The following is a 16,377-nucleotide window of genomic DNA, read 5'->3' on the forward strand; positions in this document are numbered from 1 at the left end:
CGAGGGGGGGCAGAGCGAAGGCGTCTCTGGGGAGGGGGTGGCTGTGAGGGGGCTATTCCCTGTAAATGAGGTGGGGAGGGGAGCCCCGCCCCTTGTGCCCCAGCCAGGAACCTGCCGGCCCGCAGACCCTGCTACTCTGCCCGCCTGGAGGGCTCTCGCCACGGCCCCTGCCATAGGCCGCTGTGAGGCAGGGTGGCCCAAGGGCGAGGGTCGTTGCAGCAGGCAACAAGTTCTGCACAATTACCAGCGCGTCTCGTATTAACTCCCCCCACGTGCTGCAAGGTGCCAGTGTGCAGAGCCTGGCCACTGACGGCCGGTCTGGCCCACTGTGACCGTCCATCCCGGGGGGACCTTTCACAAGTTTCCGAAGTGGTTGCGGGCTGCACCTTGGGCGGGGCTAGGAGACGTCGTGTGCTCCCCCGCCCACAGACCTGGGAGGGGCAGGACATCCATGGGCCAGATCATCCCACTGGGTGGGCCGGATCCAGCCTGCCCATGCCCTCTTGCCCATCCCTGGTCTAGTTGGCCCGTGGACAGGGGCAGATGACGATTTTGCGGAGCCCAGGGCAGCACAATTTCGCGGGGCCCCCCTTTGACACGGCGCATGTGCAGTGGCACCATGGTGCATGCGCAGGGCTTCTTGAAGTGCGGGGCCCGGGGCGGCCGCCCCACTCGCCCTGCCTGTGGGCACAACATAGGCCAGCAAACCTCAGCCACGTAGGCAAGAAGGGGCATTAACCCAGCCACGCCAGGGGAAGGATCCCAGTCAGGGTGGGAAGAGACACCCACTCTCGCTTGAAAAGCTCTAAGCCATCAAGAAGGCAAGTTCTTCCAACAGCCAAACACCTCCACTGTTAAAAATCTGCTGCGGCAGATCTACCTGCCAGGCAGGGAAAAGAAGGCTGGTTTACGCAGGCCAGTGCCCGCTTGCTCTGCAGAAAATTGTTCGGAATATATTTATCAGAAAATCTTCAAAATTCAAAGATGAAACGACTGCCCGGGTGCTCTGAAGCGGATTATTGTAAACACGGACACATTCTATTGGAAGCCTCTCGCATCCCAGCCAACTTGCTCAAAGAAATGCTCGCTTCTGGGAGACTGTAGATGAGTTCTAGGATTAAGCAGAGGGATGCTATTCGACAGGCGTTTCTGCTGGGGGGGGTGCCCCTCCGAACAGGCACCTGGTAGCATAGGAGGAGATTGGATAAAGAGAAAGCGGCAGAAAGAGGGTGGGCTAGCAAGCTCAAAATAATGCGTCTTACCAGGTGCAATCAGCAAACATCTCTGGGGAGCTTTTTCTTTTCATTTTTCCTCCTCTGCTGTGCTCTGTATTATCCCCCCATTATCACTTAAAAATCAGTGTCACCAACTCTTGTGATTTCATTGTAATTCTCACAAAATGTGGTCTCTTTGGTAAAGTCTCGGCTCCCAGAATGGGGGGGAATAGGTGAGACTCAGCCTGCATTATGGGGCAGAACCAGTTTCTAGCTTTGGTGGCTGTAGAGAACAACTTGAAAGCTTGGCGGGGGGGTGGCCTCAGGGCTCTGAACCCAAACTTGCAACCAAGCTGGCCTTCTGGGAGAGCGCCGTCCGCTATCTGCGCGGGCATGCCTCGAATTTGTGGGGCGTGCCGATTCCATTGGAGCAGCTCTTGAATGGGATGCAGAGGGAGTGCTCGGCTCTTTCAGTGTTGGGCACAATCAGCACCCACCTCTCTCCATGTGCATGGGGGCGGCAGGGAAAGGCAAACTCCAGACCCGCCCCTTCTGCCTGAGGCCCCACCCTTGGAGCCAAGCCCTGGCCACCCGGAGGGTGCTGCGGCCCCAGCCCTACCTGGGAGCTGGGCATGGCGGCAGTTTGGGGGGGGGGCTGTACCTTCCCTTGCCATGTCCACGTGCCCCAGCTTTAAGGGCATGAGACTTTTGTAATACTGACAGAAAGAAAAAAACCAGGCTGATGAAAACGAGCAGAATCTGGCAACCCTGTATGTGGACAACAGGAAGCAAACTGTCTCGTGGGCCCCACAGAGAACCCCGATGGGCCACGGGGTGCCCACCCCAATACAGAGCACAGGAGACAGAGTCAACCACAACATGACATTCGTCTGGATTGCGAAAACAAGCCGCGTACCCACATGGCCTGAGCACCCAAGCGCCGAACACTTGCAATTCAATTCCTTGTAGCAGGAAAGCGGAGGCCCCAGCTTCTTGGAAAACCTGGCTCGACCTACGTGTGAATGTCAATCACCCTGGAAAAATGCGTATTTCAGACGGAGCGCCGGTGAGAGGCCGCGGGCGCGAAGCGACGGGCCAGGCAGCCCACCGATTGGACGAGGTTGGACGCCTCGGGCCGATGATCCGTGCCTCATGGCACAACTCCGGCCTTAGAGAACCGGAGCTCTGGCCACTGGTTCTTGTGGCTTGGCACGCTCGTGTTATTTTCCATAGATACTCAGTAGTTTGAGGCTGATAGCTACACAAGAGCAGTGCTGGGGCTCGTGCCTGCAGGGGGACCAGTGGGGGGGGGAGCTAAGGCAGCTCCCTGCCTGTCCTGCCCTGCAGACTGTCCTGCCCCCCAGAAGCGGCTGGCAGAAAGCCCGGCTCCTAAGTGTGGGGGGGATGCACACAGGGCTCCATGCACTGCCCCAGGCACTACTCTGCACTCTTACGGGCTGGGACCCTGCTGCTGGCTGCATGCCTGTGGGGCCAGGAGAGGCAGGAAGCTGCCTTAGCCCCCCACTGCACCACTGACTGGGAGCCACTCCAGGGAAGCCCCTCCTGTCCTAGCCCTGACCCCCCAAAGCTGGAGCCCCCTCATGCACCCCAAATCCCCCATCCTCAGCCCCACCCCGGAGCCCCCACTCCAGTCACAGTCTGTTGGGTCCCGGCCTCAACGATTTTCATCAAGTAGATCATGAGAAAAGCATTTTGAGTGGCCGGGGGAAGGGGCAGCTGCTTCCTCCCTCCTGCCGCGGTCTGGACGCAGCTCCAGGAGGAGCCGGGCGCTAAAAAGGCCGTGACTCGGGGGGGGGGGGGGAGCCCAGTTCATAGCGCAGGCAGATCCGAGGGCTCGTCGCCGGCCAGAGGCACAGCCATGGCACGCGGGGAGGGCAGGAGGAATGAAACCGGAGCCAGGTCAAGCTCCGCGAGGCGCTTGGAGAGCCCGGAGATGCAGGGTGCTATGGAAAAGGAAATCACAGGGCAGTAAATTACGGTGTCGCGAGCCAACGGGTTTGACGTCCCTGCTGGAAACTTTCGCAGGCTGCGTTTGGCAGCTTAGGGCCTAGGACCAAGCCCCAGGTTCAGCATCTGGCAGTTGGGACTAGCTATTAGTAAACCCCGACCGCTTGCGGGCTCTCGTCTCCGGGCACGTCTGTTCCCTCCACGCCGCATTGTCCGGGAAGGTTATTCCAGTGCAGCGTGGCCCGGCCCAGCGTCAGACAGCCACTCCCGCTGGCCAGGAAACGCAGGTTCCACGCGCGGTGCCACGCTGATCTTCTGAGCGTGGGCATCACCCCCACGGCCCGCGACCACCGCCCCGAGTCTCTAAATCAGCGGTGGGCGACCGAGGTGCATGGGCCTGCCCGGCTGGTCCATCTCGGCAGGCAGCAGGATTGTCGTATGTGGGCAGCAGGAAACAGGGTGGCAGGACACATCCAGTGTCTTCCCAAAGCTGTGGAATCCAGCCTGGCCTGTCTCCACCCCAGGGCCTGGATATTGTCCCTGCTGGGCGGGTCTTCTTCCACCTCCTTCCCCGGGCTCCCAGGCGGGTCTGCGTTCCCTAACGTGCTGCCGGGACGCCAGCCTGGGAGAGCCAGTGCCCTGCCTACCAGCCTGCGCTGCTCCTGCAAGGAGGGGACGCACTAGGCGCTGAGTTGTTTCTTGTTCCCAGTGCAAGCTGCACAACACTGCGCAGGGCCGGCCCCAGTCCCTGGGAGGCACTGCCTACCCATGCAAGCCTGGCGAGCTGCTACTAACTTCCACCCGCAGCAGCTCCCTTGCAGCTCGAGGGATGGTGGCCCGCAGCCACAGAGTGGGCCAGGCTTGTCACAGAGTCCTCCTGGGACCGGAGACGAGGGGAAGCCGCTGCGGGTGGAACACAGATCGTTGTGCTTAGCCAGCACACTCGCCCGCCAGCTACCCGGCCCCCGGCCCGCCCCTGCTCCGCCAGCCTGCAGGGGATGGAGACCACAACATGGGCACGGAGCCAGGAGGGGATCCTCAGGCCTGAAGCTGTGCTGCTCATGCCCAACTCCCTGACGGAGGCAGCGGGGGCTAGTGGTTAGAACCAGGGCCGCTGGATATGCCTGAGGTCCGGCTTCCCTCGCCAGTGCCAGACGGCTAGCTGAGAACGTGTGAAGGCGTCTGCATAATCCCGCCTCCCCGACCACCCCAGCCCGTGCCCCACAATCAAAGCTAGAGCAGCAAAATGCCCCCGGGACAGGTGCTCGGCCCGTTCTGAAAGGCCCACGCCCCCGTCGTGCTGCTGTCTCTTGGAGCGATGGGCTGGAGGGCCAGACGGTGACCCCTTGCGGGCGGGAGCCTGGTGCGACCCACGCGCCGTCCGCCTGAGTTTGCAGGGAGCCTGACACCAGCTGTGGGAGGCAGGAGCGGCCCCGTTTGCCTTGGGCAGTTCACTCCACTGCCCCACTGGGGAGGGTTCAGCCACCCCCGGAACTCGTGGAAGCGCGCACGGAAGGAGACGGTGCCGCAGCTGTGCGCCATCCTGCGGGCGTGGCCACCAGGCCCCGGCCCGAGCCACGGAACAGCCAGGCGGGGGGGAAGGGTGCGGAAGGGCTGGGTTTAGGAGCTGGCCAGGAGGCCTGAACGCCTGGCGCAAACCCGAGCCCGGACGGGCCCCCAAACTAGCCGTCGGAAAGCCTGGTGTGCCTGTCGAACTGAATCAGCCAGCGGCCGTGGCTAGGCCCGGCACTCGTACTCATCCTGCCGGGCTCTCCCGGCCCCATCAGAGGCTGCAGCTCCGGCCGCTCCGGGCTGCCATGGCTCTGCGACCGGCTGCCCCTCGCGAGAGGGGCGGGAAAGGGAAAGTGGGTGCGCTGCTCGGGCATCGCCGGCCGCTCCGCCGTGGGCCCCTGGTCTGGTGCGTGGCCAACCAGTGCCTTGGCAGGCGGGCCCGGCTCCGCCCCGGGGGGCGAGGCGGCGCTCTCCAGGGAGGCGATGCTTTGGGTCCACGCCCGCTGCAGGTCCACCGGCACGATTTTGGTGGTTTCTGAGGAGATGTAAACGGCGAGGTCATCCTGGGCCCCCTTCCAGGGCAGCTCCTTCTCCGCCGAGGTGGGCGAGGGGGGGATGATGCGTGGGCTCGGGCAGACGTCCAGGCTGCCTGCAGACACACAGGCAAAGGTGAGTGACACAAACTGCCACCCGGCATGGGCCAGAAGCGGCCCTCCCCTCAGAGCAGCGTTCTCCATAAGCCGCGCGCTTGGGCGGCACCCAGAGAGAGGCAAATGCCGCCCCGCTGATTAGCAGAGCACCCACTGCCGGCAGCATGTGCATCTCCTGGTGGTGCGCATCATCACCTGCCTCGGTGCACAGAACAAAATTTATTCCACAGACGGATGGAAAATATTAGTGGGCACACTGCCTGGGAACCCCCAGCAGGTTGGCAAGGGCCCTTACAGGGGCAGAGGCCGTGTGCTGAGCAAGAGGGGAAGCAGCAACGCAGCCCCCGTAAGCAAAGGGCAGTGCTACCAGCAAAGGGATGGAGCAGCGACGGGGGCTGCAGGAGGGCGCCACACACAGCACGTAGCACAAACGTTCTCAGGCCGGGGGACGGCTCCATGGGGGAGCAGGGAATGTATTGGAGAGGCTTTAGGGACAGAAAGTCTCCCCATGCACATGACCGACAGCCAGAGACCTCAGGGCCGCGGAGGGCGTGGCGCATCTCCCTGCAGCTGCGTTTGCCTGGGCTCCTTGTGACGTGTGCACAGCGTGAGAGGCCGCCGGGGCCGCCTGTACGTTGCTCCCCGTGCCTTGGCGTGGCAAGCGTGTTTCCTTGCACGCATCGGCCGCCATCGCCGCTTTGCTTGTGTGCGTATTGCAGTGGGTCGCTGGCTCTGGGCCAGGCAACGCTTCACTGGTTTTAACAGAGAGAGTCGCGTGGGTAAATGTACTTGTGGGGGGAAAGGGAATGGGGGCGGGCAATGTTCCCTCTAACTGTTTCCCTCCGTGTGCGGAATAAACTGTTATGTGCACCGAGGCATGTGTGGATGTGCACCACCAGGAGAAACACATGGTGCCAGCTGGATGGCATAGGGCTCAGCTTACAGGGAACACAGGCAGGGGACAATCCACAGATTTTCTTCTTTGCTGACCACCTCTTATTAACCTGTGGAACTCCTTGCCAGAGGATGTTGCGAAGACCAGGACTTTAACAGGGCACACAAAAGAGCTGGATAGATTCATGGAGGGTAGGTCCATCAGTGGCTGTTAGCCGTGCTGGGGGCCCTGGTCTCTGTGTGTCAGGGGCTGGGAATGGGTGACAGGGGAGGGATCACGTGACGATTCCCTGCTCTGTTCCCTCCCTCTGGGCACCTGGCAGCAGACAGGACGCTGGGCTGGATGGACCTTTGGTCTGGCCCGGCCTGGCCGCGCTCATGTTCTCAAGTGGCTCTCTGGCTCTCAGCCCCACGTCCACCCCAGTCTCTCAATGGGACCCTGTCTGCCGGGGCCAGAGACCCGCCACGGGCTGGGAAGGCGGAGTGCCCTCTCCCCTCCTGGCACACGAGTGCAGGGAGAGCAGCCCCAGAGCTCTCCCGCTAGGACCAGGTTGCCCAGGCGGGTCTGCCCCGGGAACAGCCATGCTCTGGAAAGCCCGAGGCTGGCATCCATGCCCAGCCAGCGTGGCGGCGTGCGGAGCGCTCGGGTCCAGCCAGGGCTCCCCCCCCCCCAGGGCCGACTGGCCCCTGGCTGAGGCACAGTCCCTGTGCCTCGTGTCCGACCGGCACCTTGTGCGTCGGCCCCCCTGTGGTCCCAGGGCCAGCAGCTTGGGCTTGCCACGAGCCAGCCTCCCCCTGCTCCTGCCGGGCCCAGCCCCCCAGCGTTCCCTACCAGACGTCTTCTTGCCCTGCAGGATCTCGTGGGTGGCGCGAGCGATGAAGACGATCCCCTCGTCCTCCTCTTTCTCCGTCTCCGAGCTGTCGCTCTCCTCAGCCTCCGAGTCGAGCGTCACCAGCACGGCAGCTGCGGTGAGAGGAGGAGTCCCCGCATTGGCCATGCACCTGCACGCCACACCCGTTCCAGCAGCCTCCGGGGGCAGCCAGGACCAGCCCCACCCAGGGGGCAGCCAGACCCTCCCTCATGGCCCATCTCAGGTGCCCTGCGGCCTCTCCCAGCCTTCCCCCAGACCCTAAGCGCCTCCCCGCGAAGCTGTTGCCCTCTGAGGCCAGAGGGGCACAGTCAGGCACCTCCCAGCTGGGACTTGGGGGGCCTATGCCTCCGCCCTGCCTTAGGCGGGCTGGGACGCCCCCCTCCTGCTCCCGCCAGGCCTGCCGGCCACAGGAAATGCCCAGTGGGGTCCAGGCAGGCGTCCCAAGGCAGCTTCCAGTGCTGCCCCTGCTGACGAACCCCCCATGGAAGCAGCACACCCCCGGCTCCGGCCTGGCTGGCGCTGTGCCAGGCGGGTCGGGTGCACGCGGCACGGCCGGTGTTTCCCCCTCCTCTCCGGGGACGAGAGCCGGCCGGGGGCGCTTTCCGGCCTGCTCCTGGGAGCCCGCTGTGCAGAGAACCCGGGCACCGCGTTCCAGGGGCCAGTCCTCGGGGCACATCGAGCCACCCCCTGACCGGCGTCCCCTGGCCTTACCCATCTGCTGCCAGGTCACGCCTCCGTCGGCCTTGCCGCTGGGCAGCTCCGGCTCCGCAGCGCTCCTCCTCTGCGGGGCAGAGAAAAGGCCGGGGGTCACATCCCCCTCGGGAGCCGGGCTGCCGCCCCCCTGCCCTGATGTGCCGCCCCCAAACCGCCCACCTCGGCACTACAGCCCTTGGGAGGGCACCGGGCTCCAGACGCTGCAGCCGGTGCCAGGAGTTTCTCCCGGCCGGCTCGTGCCGGGCGCAGGCGGCTTCCCTTGGCCCCCCCACAACCGGCTCCTGGGACTCCCCGGGGCCAGTGACAACCGCCCCGACTCACTCTCCTCCGCCGGGCCGGGCCCTTGGCGGTGCAGGCGTTGCGCTTGGCGGACTTGAAGGTTTCCAGACGCCTCTTCATGTTCTGCTGGAAGATCTCCTTGTCCTGCCGCCCTTGTGCGCGTGGGGGGATGAAGTGGCGGCTGTAGCTGGCCTTGGACTAGCCGGGGAGGAGGCAGACACACAGATGGAGTCTCTGGAGCAGGGGAGCAGGTCTCAGGGAGCCTCTCGGGCGTCGCACGGGGCCGGCCCCGATCCCTCGCTGGGGCCCGGGCGGATGCGGAGGACGCAGGGTCTTTACGGTTGGGCGATCCCCTGCGCCGGCGAGACCCGCCCTCGCCCATCTGACACCGCGCCATCCCACGGCGCCATGAGCACTGGGGTGCAGCCCTCCCCCGGCAGAGCAAACTGCCCGCGCCCCGGCGTGCCCAGCGTTCTGCTCCCCACAACCCCGGGAAAGGGCCCGGCTCCGACACGCAGCCAGCCCGGCCAGCGGCCAGCGCCCGGCCCTGTTAGCCACGGCGGGGCCGGGACGCTCACCCTCCGGCGCGGCGTGTAGAGGCTCCCACGTAAGACGTGGTGCATCACGGCGTCTTCCTTGTCCCTCCTGCCCCGCACCGTGTCGATGACCTGCAGATCCAGACACGCACCGCTGCCGCTCTCCCGCCTGTGGGCGGATACGGGCAGCGCTCAGCGCCACCCGCTGGGGCTGGCGGGCCAGAGCCCCGCAGCCCCGGGGCCGGAGCCGGCCCAGCGCCCGGCCTGCGTCAGCCAGGGCAGCCCCGGCACAGCCCCGCCGAGCTCCCGGCTCCCGGCACGGGTGAGCAACGCTGCCCTCGGCTCTCCAGCGCGGGTACCCGGCTCGGGGCCGCCAACTGCCCCGTCTTCCTGCACCTCCCTTCTCTGCTGCACCCAGCCGCCCCGGCCCTGGTCCCCCGGCCGCAGGGCAAGGAGCAGCCCCCCCCCCAGTGCCACCCCTCCCCTCCCCTCCGGCTCAGACGGGCGTGTGGGGACAGAGCCTTGTCAGAGCCCAGCCCCGGCTTCTCCCTGGGCTGCTCCCCTTCCCGCCCCCCTCGCCCCATCCCCAGGCCCTCTCCCACCCGCCTGCGCGGCCCCTCCCCCGCATCTCATCCCCTTTGCCAGGGAAACAGCCCTCCCTACGGCAGGCGAGGGGCCTGGACACAGAGTGGGGCTGTGCCGGGATGGCCCTGTTGGGAGAACGGGGGGGAGGGGGTGGTCCCAGGAAAGGGGCCAGGACGTAGCCACCCTCAGCGTGTGTGGATGCACTGTCTACACACAGGCCCAACGCTTTGTGAGCTGAGACACCCTTCTGACCCCATCTCCTGCCCCGGCAAAGCCCCACGCCACCAGGCAGCGTTCCCGCCGACGCCAGCCTGGGCTCCTGGGCCTGGCCTCCAGCAGACCCCTCCCTGCCAATGCAGGGCAGCCGCCAGGCCACGGGCCATCAGGACAGGGCGGGCTCAGCTGGGGATGGCAGCTGGACGCAGGCAGGGTGGGGCACTAGCTGGTGATGCAGCACAGCCGCTGGGGTGTTTGAGGCCCAGCGGAGACGTTGGAGCAGCACGCGGGGGCCAGGAGTAAGGCTCTGTCTACTCTACCGCCCTACTTCGAACTAGGGTGGTTAATGTAGGCAACCGGAGTTGCAAATGAAGCCTGGGATTTGAATTTCCCGGGTTTCATTTGCATCTTGCCGGGCGCCGCCGTTTTTAAATCCCCGTTAGTGCGGACTCGGTGCCCGCGGCTACATGCGGCACGAACTAGGTAGTTCGGATTCGGCTCTCTAACCCCTCGTTCCACGAGGAGTCTAGTCCGAACTACCTACTTCGTGCCGCGTGTAGCCGCGGGCACCGAGTCCGAACTAGCGGACATTTAAAAATGGCGGCGCCCGGCAACATGCAAATGAAGCCCGGGAAATGCAAATCCCGGGCTTCGTTTGCAACTCCGGTTGCCTACATTAACCACCCTAGTTCGAAGTAGGGCGGTAGTGTAGACAGACCCTAAGTGAGGGAGCGGAGCCAACGGCAAGTCAGCCCCAGCGGCGGCGGCGGCGAGCCTGGGCCCGGCCATGTCAGCCACGGCTCCCCGAACGCCTGGGGAGGGCGGGCTCGGGCGGGCGGCCCGGGGCTCCCTGGACACATCCCGGGGCGCTGGCACTCACAGGAGGTTGGTGACGGAAGACTCCGACATGGAGGTCCTGCTGGGCATGGAGGGCAGCGTGAGCCTCGAGGCGGAGAGCACGTGGCCGCCCTAAACCAGAGCAGCGTCAAAGCCCTCGCCCGCGGTCAGGCAGCCCCGCCCCCCAGCTGGGATGGGAGGAGCCAGGCCTCTGCCAGCGCCCTGCATCCCTCGGCTGGGCTGGACGCTCCCGACCTGCCCCTCTGTCAGTCTGGGCAGAGTTAAGGGTACCTGCGAGGTGCCTCCAAGCTATTTGGCCGTTTGTTTTTTACCACAGATGGACCACGCAGGGCTGCTGAGCTCAGAGGGGGCAGTACATCGGGGCTTGGCTGGGGGAGCAGCACTAGGGGCTCCCCGGGGGTCCCACAGCAGCAGGGCCAGGTCACGCCGTCCCCCCGCGGTGCTGCCGTCTGCCTGCCGCCGGGCTGGGGGTTGCCCCGGTACCTGATCCACAAAGCTGATGGCGTCCCGGATGTTCAGCTTGTAGTACACGTCCCAGATTTCGTCTCTGAGCCGATAGGCCGACTTGCGCATCAGCAGCTGGCTCAGGTACTTCTTGTCAAACTGCTCCCACCTGGCACGAGAGGCCCCCCCTCAGGAAACGGGCTCAATTGTGCCATGGCTGCCGAGTCCTCCTGCCCCCGGGCGCCTGGGGGCTCGTGGCCAGGTGGGCTGCCTCTCCCATAGAGCCTCGCGGTCCCGCCCCACGGCCCAGCTGCCGCGTGCTCGGCGAAGAGCATGGCAGAGGCCCAAAGCCGGCCCCTCCCACGCAGATTCAGGGCAGGGGGATGTGTGGGCAGGGGGAGGAGGGTTTGGGGTGGGGGTGACGAGGAAGCTGGGGTGGGGGTGGGGGTAGACGTGAGGGAGGCTGGGGAGGGGCTGGGGTGGGAGGGGAGAAGAGCGAGGGGCCCCTGTGGGGCGCTGGGGTCCCCACGCGCTGGCATGTCCGCTCCACGCACAGGCTGAGGGAAGCCGCAGGCCCAGGCGCAATGGGGGAGGCAGACTCCTGCCAGGCGGGGCGGGGGCCAGGAGCGGGTGAGGGGCACTCACTTGTCTCGCCAGTACCGGTAACCGTGGTGACCGACCACGTCCTCCACAGCTGCCACAATGTGGTCGAAGGCCTTGGGGAGGAAGAGAAATGACAGTGAGTGGGGGGGGCCCTGCTGGAAACGGCCCCGGGTGTCGAGAGCAGGGCCCATGCCTGGCAGGGCCGGGAGAGGCCGCCCGCCCTGCTACCCACGTGCTCGTGCAGCTCCTCATTCAGCGTGGGCTTGTGGTTGTCCCGCCGCTTCACCTTTAGCCACTTCACCAGCGGTTTGATGGTCAGGCCCTGAAACGCCAGAGCAGGGCTGTCAGAGGGGCTGCCGTAAGACGTTCTCTGTCCAGCCCCGCCCGGCACCCTGCAGGGCACACCCGGCACGCCCCGGCAGAGAGCGGCATGTGGCAGGCACACCCAGCATGGCTGGGTAATGTGGGACACATCTGGCACAGGCAGGCAGAGAGCGGCACGTGGCAGGCACGCCCAGCGTGGCCGGGTAATGTGGGACACACCCGGCACAGGCAGGCAGAGAGGGGCCTGTGGCAGGCACACCCAGCGTGGCCGGGTAGAGTGGGGCACACCCGGCACGCCCCGGCAGAGAGTGGCATGTGGCAGGGCTCACCCAGCGTGGCCGGGTAATGTGGGGCACCCCGCAGGGCACACCCGGCACAGACAGGCAGAGAGGGGCCCGTGGCAGGCACGCCCAGCGTGGCCGGGTAGAGTGGGACACACCCGGCACAGGCAGGCAGAGAGGGGCCCGTGGCAGGCACACCCAGCGTGGCCAGGTAGAGTGGGTCACACCCAGCACAGGCAGGCAGAGAGGGGCCCGTGGCAGGCACACCCAGCGTGGCCGGGTAGAGTGGGGCACACCCGGCACAGCCAGGCAGAGAGGGGCCCGTGGCAGGCACGCCCAGCGTGGCCGGGTAGAGTGGGGCACACCCGGCACAGCCAGGCAGAGAGGGGCCCGTGGCAGGCACACCCAGCGTGGCCGGGTAGAGTGGGACACACCCGGCACAGGCAGGCAGTTTGGGGCCCGTGGCAAGCACGCCCAGCGTGGCTGGGTAGAGTGGGGCACACCCGGCACAGCCAGGCAGAGAGGGGCCCGTGGCAGGCACGCCCAGCGTGGCCGGGTAGAGTGGGGCACACCCGGCACAGCCAGGCAGAGAGGGGCCCGTGGCAGGCACACCCAGCGTGGCCGGGTAGAGTGGGACACACCCGGCACAGGCAGGCAGTTTGGGGCCTGTGGCAAGCACGCCCAGCGTGGCCGGGTAGAGTGGGGCACACCCGGCACAGGCAGGCAGAGAGGGGCCCGTGGCAGGCACGCCCAGCGTGGCCGGGTAGAGTGGGGCACACCCGGCACAGCCAGGCAGAGAGGGGCCCGTGGCAGGCACGCCCAGCGTGGCCGGGTAGAGTGGGGCACACCCGGCACAGCCAGGCAGAGAGGGGCCCGTGGCAGGCACGCCCAGCGTGGCCGGGTAGAGTGGGGCACACCCGGCACAGCCAGGCAGAGAGGGGCCCGTGGCAGGCACGCCCAGCGTGGCCGGGTAGAGTGGGGCACACCCGGCACAGCCAGGCAGAGAGGGGCCCGTGGCAGGCACGCCCAGCGTGGCCGGGTAGAGTGGGGCACACCCGGCACAGCCAGGCAGAGAGGGGCCCGTGGCAGGCACGCCCAGCGTGGCCGGGTAGAGTGGGGCACACCCGGCACGGCCAGGCAGAGAGGGGCCCGTGGCAGGCACGCCCCAGCCCTGCCTTGTCAACTCTTTAGCAAGGCTGCAGTGCCACCTAGTGGCCTCACTTGAGTCTCGCTGTGGGGCGGAGGGGCAGCCGGTCTGTAGCCTGCTCACAATTATCCCGACCTCCATCAGCCTGTGTGCGGCGCCCCCGGGTTGCAGGCTGACACCCTAGGCCCCGGCCCAGCGCTGAGCAGCCTCCCCCTGCAGCCGGAGAACCAGGGCCCGTCCCTGGCACAGGACCCTGCGCTGCACCTGCCTGGGGCAGGGGGCCAGAACCGGGGCAGGGACAGTGGATGGGGCTGGAGCCAGCAGGGGGGCCAGCCCCGTCTCCTCTCCCTGCGCAGGCTTCGGGCAGGGGCAGGGAGGGGCTCGGCCCGGCCTCCCCCTTGCCCAGTCTCTGCCCACGGCCCCAGGACACCCCTGGCCAGGGCAGGCTGGTCCCGCTGGTTGTTATTAACGATGCTGCCGCCAGCCCAGCTCCTGGGGGTGATTCTGTGGGGGGAGGAGGCCCTTGGTTTTGGAACATGCGGGTGCTGGCCCTGCAGCCGCTCCTCCGAGGCTGAGCCGGCGTAAGGGGCAGGATCAGAGGGATGGAGCAGCGGTGGGGGGCCGGCGGCAGCCCCCTTCACTCCTGCTGCGCCCCAGCTCCGACGGGGGGCGAGGGCATGTGCCCGGCTTGCAGGCCGGGACTGGCAGGGCGAGCCGGCTGGTGGCAGGCTGGTGAAGCCGCCTCCCCGCCCAGAGAATTGCTAGGGGCCGTGCGGTGCCCGAGAGCGGCCCGGCCCACCCGCCCCATGGGACCCTCCAACCTCCCCCAGTGCTCTGTCTGCGACACCTGCCTCCTCCACCAGGCAGGAGCAGCCCTGCTCTCCGGGGAGGGCCAGCCCCGAGGCCGGGCTGACCTGCACGAGGACGGTGAAGAACACCACCACGATGGTGGTAGCCACAAAGTAGTCCTTGGCGTGGACCTTCTCCCCGTCCAGCAGAACAGCCAGGGCGAAGGCGACGGCCCCCCGCAGGCCGCCGTAGGACATCACCACCTGGTCGATGCGGTCCAGCGGGCGCAGGCGGAAGCGGTTGAGCGCCCAGGTCTGGAGGACGACACCTGGGGGGAGGAGGAGAGGGTGGGTGTGACGCAGTGCGGGTACCTTGCTGGTTGCTGGGCTTGGGCTGTGGGTGACGCCCACTGGCTGCTGTCTGTACCACGGCCCAGCCGAGTAGCTGATGGGACAGGGAGGTGACCTGTTCGACCGGTTACCTCCTGGGGAGAGGAACAAAGGAAGGTGGATGCCGCCCCTGGCTGGGGGCAGGGCTGGAAGGGACGGTCTTTAGTTTCTGTCTGGGAATGGGAGGGGGCTGGGATTGTAGGGCCAGTTCCTGTAACCGGATTCCATCTGTGCTGTGCTGTATCCTGGAGAAGCAATAAACTCCCTCTGTTCTACTGGCTGGGGGAGTCTGTTCGTGCCACTCCGGGGGTGCAGGAGGCAGGGGACCACGCCGCGCCGCCACAGCGGGTGAGGAGAAGGGGGCCCGGCGGGGCGGCGAGCGGCAGGACAGCACGGGGCAGCCAGACTGACCCACAGCCCGGAAGAGCAGGATGAAGAGCAGGGTGGCCAGCACCAGCGCCGTGTCCCACGCCCACTTGGAGGTGTCCACGGCCGAGATGCCCAGGAACATGAAGATGACGGTCTCCGAGCTGCTGGCCAGCGTCTTCATGGTGTACTTGACGGTGGTGCGGGACTTCTGGGAGATGTTGGCGTCCACGTATTTCTTGCAGCAGATCCCGCAGAAGGTGACCCTGCAGGGCAGCCAGAGCTGGGGATAGACAGGGTGCGCGCCCGGGGCCCGGTTCGCTCTCCACAGTGGGCCCCCGATCCCGGGGGCACATGCCAAGGCGGGGGTGGGCGGGCCTGCACACTGAGCCCCTCACGGACGGCTCTAGGCCCAGGGCAGCCCCGTGGGCTCAGGCGGTGAATTCCGGTGCAGGGCACGGTCTCCAGGCCAGCCCCGGCTGCGGGCGTTACCGCCGGGTGCTGCTCATCGAAACAGCAGGGGGCGGATCCGCCCAGGGACGCGGCTTTCCGAGGGCCCCGGCGTTCCGCAGATCCAGTCTGGGCCCCGGCCCTGGCATCCCTCCCCCGCAGCCTCTCCGCCGGGGCGGTGCCCGGTCTGCCTGGGCCGGGGCGGGGAGAACCGGGCGCTAAAGGAATGGGGCGGAGCTCCAGCCCATTTCTGCTCCTTCCCCAGAGGCCTGGGACTGGAGCGTCCCCAGCATGGGGGGGATGGGCGGGAATGGGGGGTCGCGGTGGCGGTGCCCCGGGCCCAGCGTCCCTCCCGCCAGGGCAGGGCCCGAGGACTCACGCGAGGATGGAGGAGAGCGAGACCATCTCGGCGGCCAGGTAGGCCATGTAGGCCAGCAGGAAGACGAAGAGCGGCTCGATGATGCGCACGCGCTTGGTGAACCTGGTGATCAGCGCCAGCAGGAAGGCGAAGAGCAGCCCCACGGCGGCGCCCCCCAGGCTCACCACGAAGAAGGCAGCTGGGGGGCAGACGAGCAGGGTCCCGCTGAGCCTGGCTGGCTGCCCCCGTGGCTCTCGGCGGCTGGCGGCACAGGGAACCTCTCCCCTTTCTCCAGAGCCCCCTGCCCTGCCGCTGGAGAGGGCCCCGCTGAGCACGGCTCCGACCCGGCTACACCAGTAACCCCCTTTCTGATGCCAGGCGCAACCGCAGGGACAGCAGAACCCCGTGGGCCGGGCGTGTCGAGGGAGCTGGCTGCCGCCAGGGCGCCCCACGGCCGGTCTCTCCAGCGGGGCAGGCCCAGGGAGGCAGGAGACACTCACCTACACCCTTCAGGTAGTCTGTGGCCTGGACGTGCGCAGGGCCCATCTCCACAAAGGAGTTGAACACTTTGTACAGCACCTGCGGGGCGAGGCAAGGGGGTCAGCACGGCGCTGGGCCCCATGGACACAGCCAGGCGGCTGCAGGCTGCGGTTCTCCCTTTGGGAAGGGCCCTTGGCCCTCTCGGGCGGGTGAGATGCAGGGAGGCTGCAGACGCCTGGTCCCCACCTGCCGAGAGGGAGGGCAGGTTTCCTGCCTCCAGCTGCTCTACACCTGCCTGGGGGGTTGCCCAGCTAGTCCTGTGCTGGGCTGTCCCGAGCACACGCCGAGAAGCAGCAGGGGGTCTGAGGTGCCCCAACACCTCTGGCTTCTCTCTTGATCCAGCTATGAAGCCACGTTGCCTGGGTGCTGGCATGTTACCCCCCCCCTC

The 16,377-nt window shown here is 66.8% G+C and overlaps 1 protein-coding gene across 1 annotated transcript in view; it reads right to left on the reverse strand.

The window, feature by feature from the left end:
• Positions 1–894: 894 nt before the first annotated feature.
• Positions 895–16,377, reverse strand: part of SLC9A5 (solute carrier family 9 member A5) — a 29,404-nt gene continuing 13,921 nt past the window's right edge. Inside the window, exons 4-16 of the mRNA XM_089781394.1 lie at positions 15,950–16,028; positions 15,471–15,648; positions 14,687–14,907; positions 14,012–14,214; positions 11,578–11,667; positions 11,388–11,458; positions 10,782–10,911; positions 10,321–10,409; positions 8,682–8,808; positions 8,146–8,301; positions 7,822–7,891; positions 7,071–7,202; positions 895–5,343 (exon numbers count right to left, since the gene is read on the reverse strand). Coding sequence (XP_089637520.1) covers positions 4,865–5,343; positions 7,071–7,202; positions 7,822–7,891; positions 8,146–8,301; positions 8,682–8,808; positions 10,321–10,409; positions 10,782–10,911; positions 11,388–11,458; positions 11,578–11,667; positions 14,012–14,214; positions 14,687–14,907; positions 15,471–15,648; positions 15,950–16,028 — 2,025 coding nt within the window. The 3' untranslated portion in view covers positions 895–4,864. The remainder of the gene's footprint in view (positions 5,344–7,070; positions 7,203–7,821; positions 7,892–8,145; positions 8,302–8,681; positions 8,809–10,320; positions 10,410–10,781; positions 10,912–11,387; positions 11,459–11,577; positions 11,668–14,011; positions 14,215–14,686; positions 14,908–15,470; positions 15,649–15,949; positions 16,029–16,377) is intronic.

This window comes from Pelodiscus sinensis, chromosome 12, assembly GCF_052426305.1.
Source record: "Pelodiscus sinensis isolate ZL-2025 chromosome 12, ASM5242630v1, whole genome shotgun sequence".
NCBI lineage: Eukaryota > Metazoa > Chordata > Testudines > Trionychidae > Pelodiscus > Pelodiscus sinensis.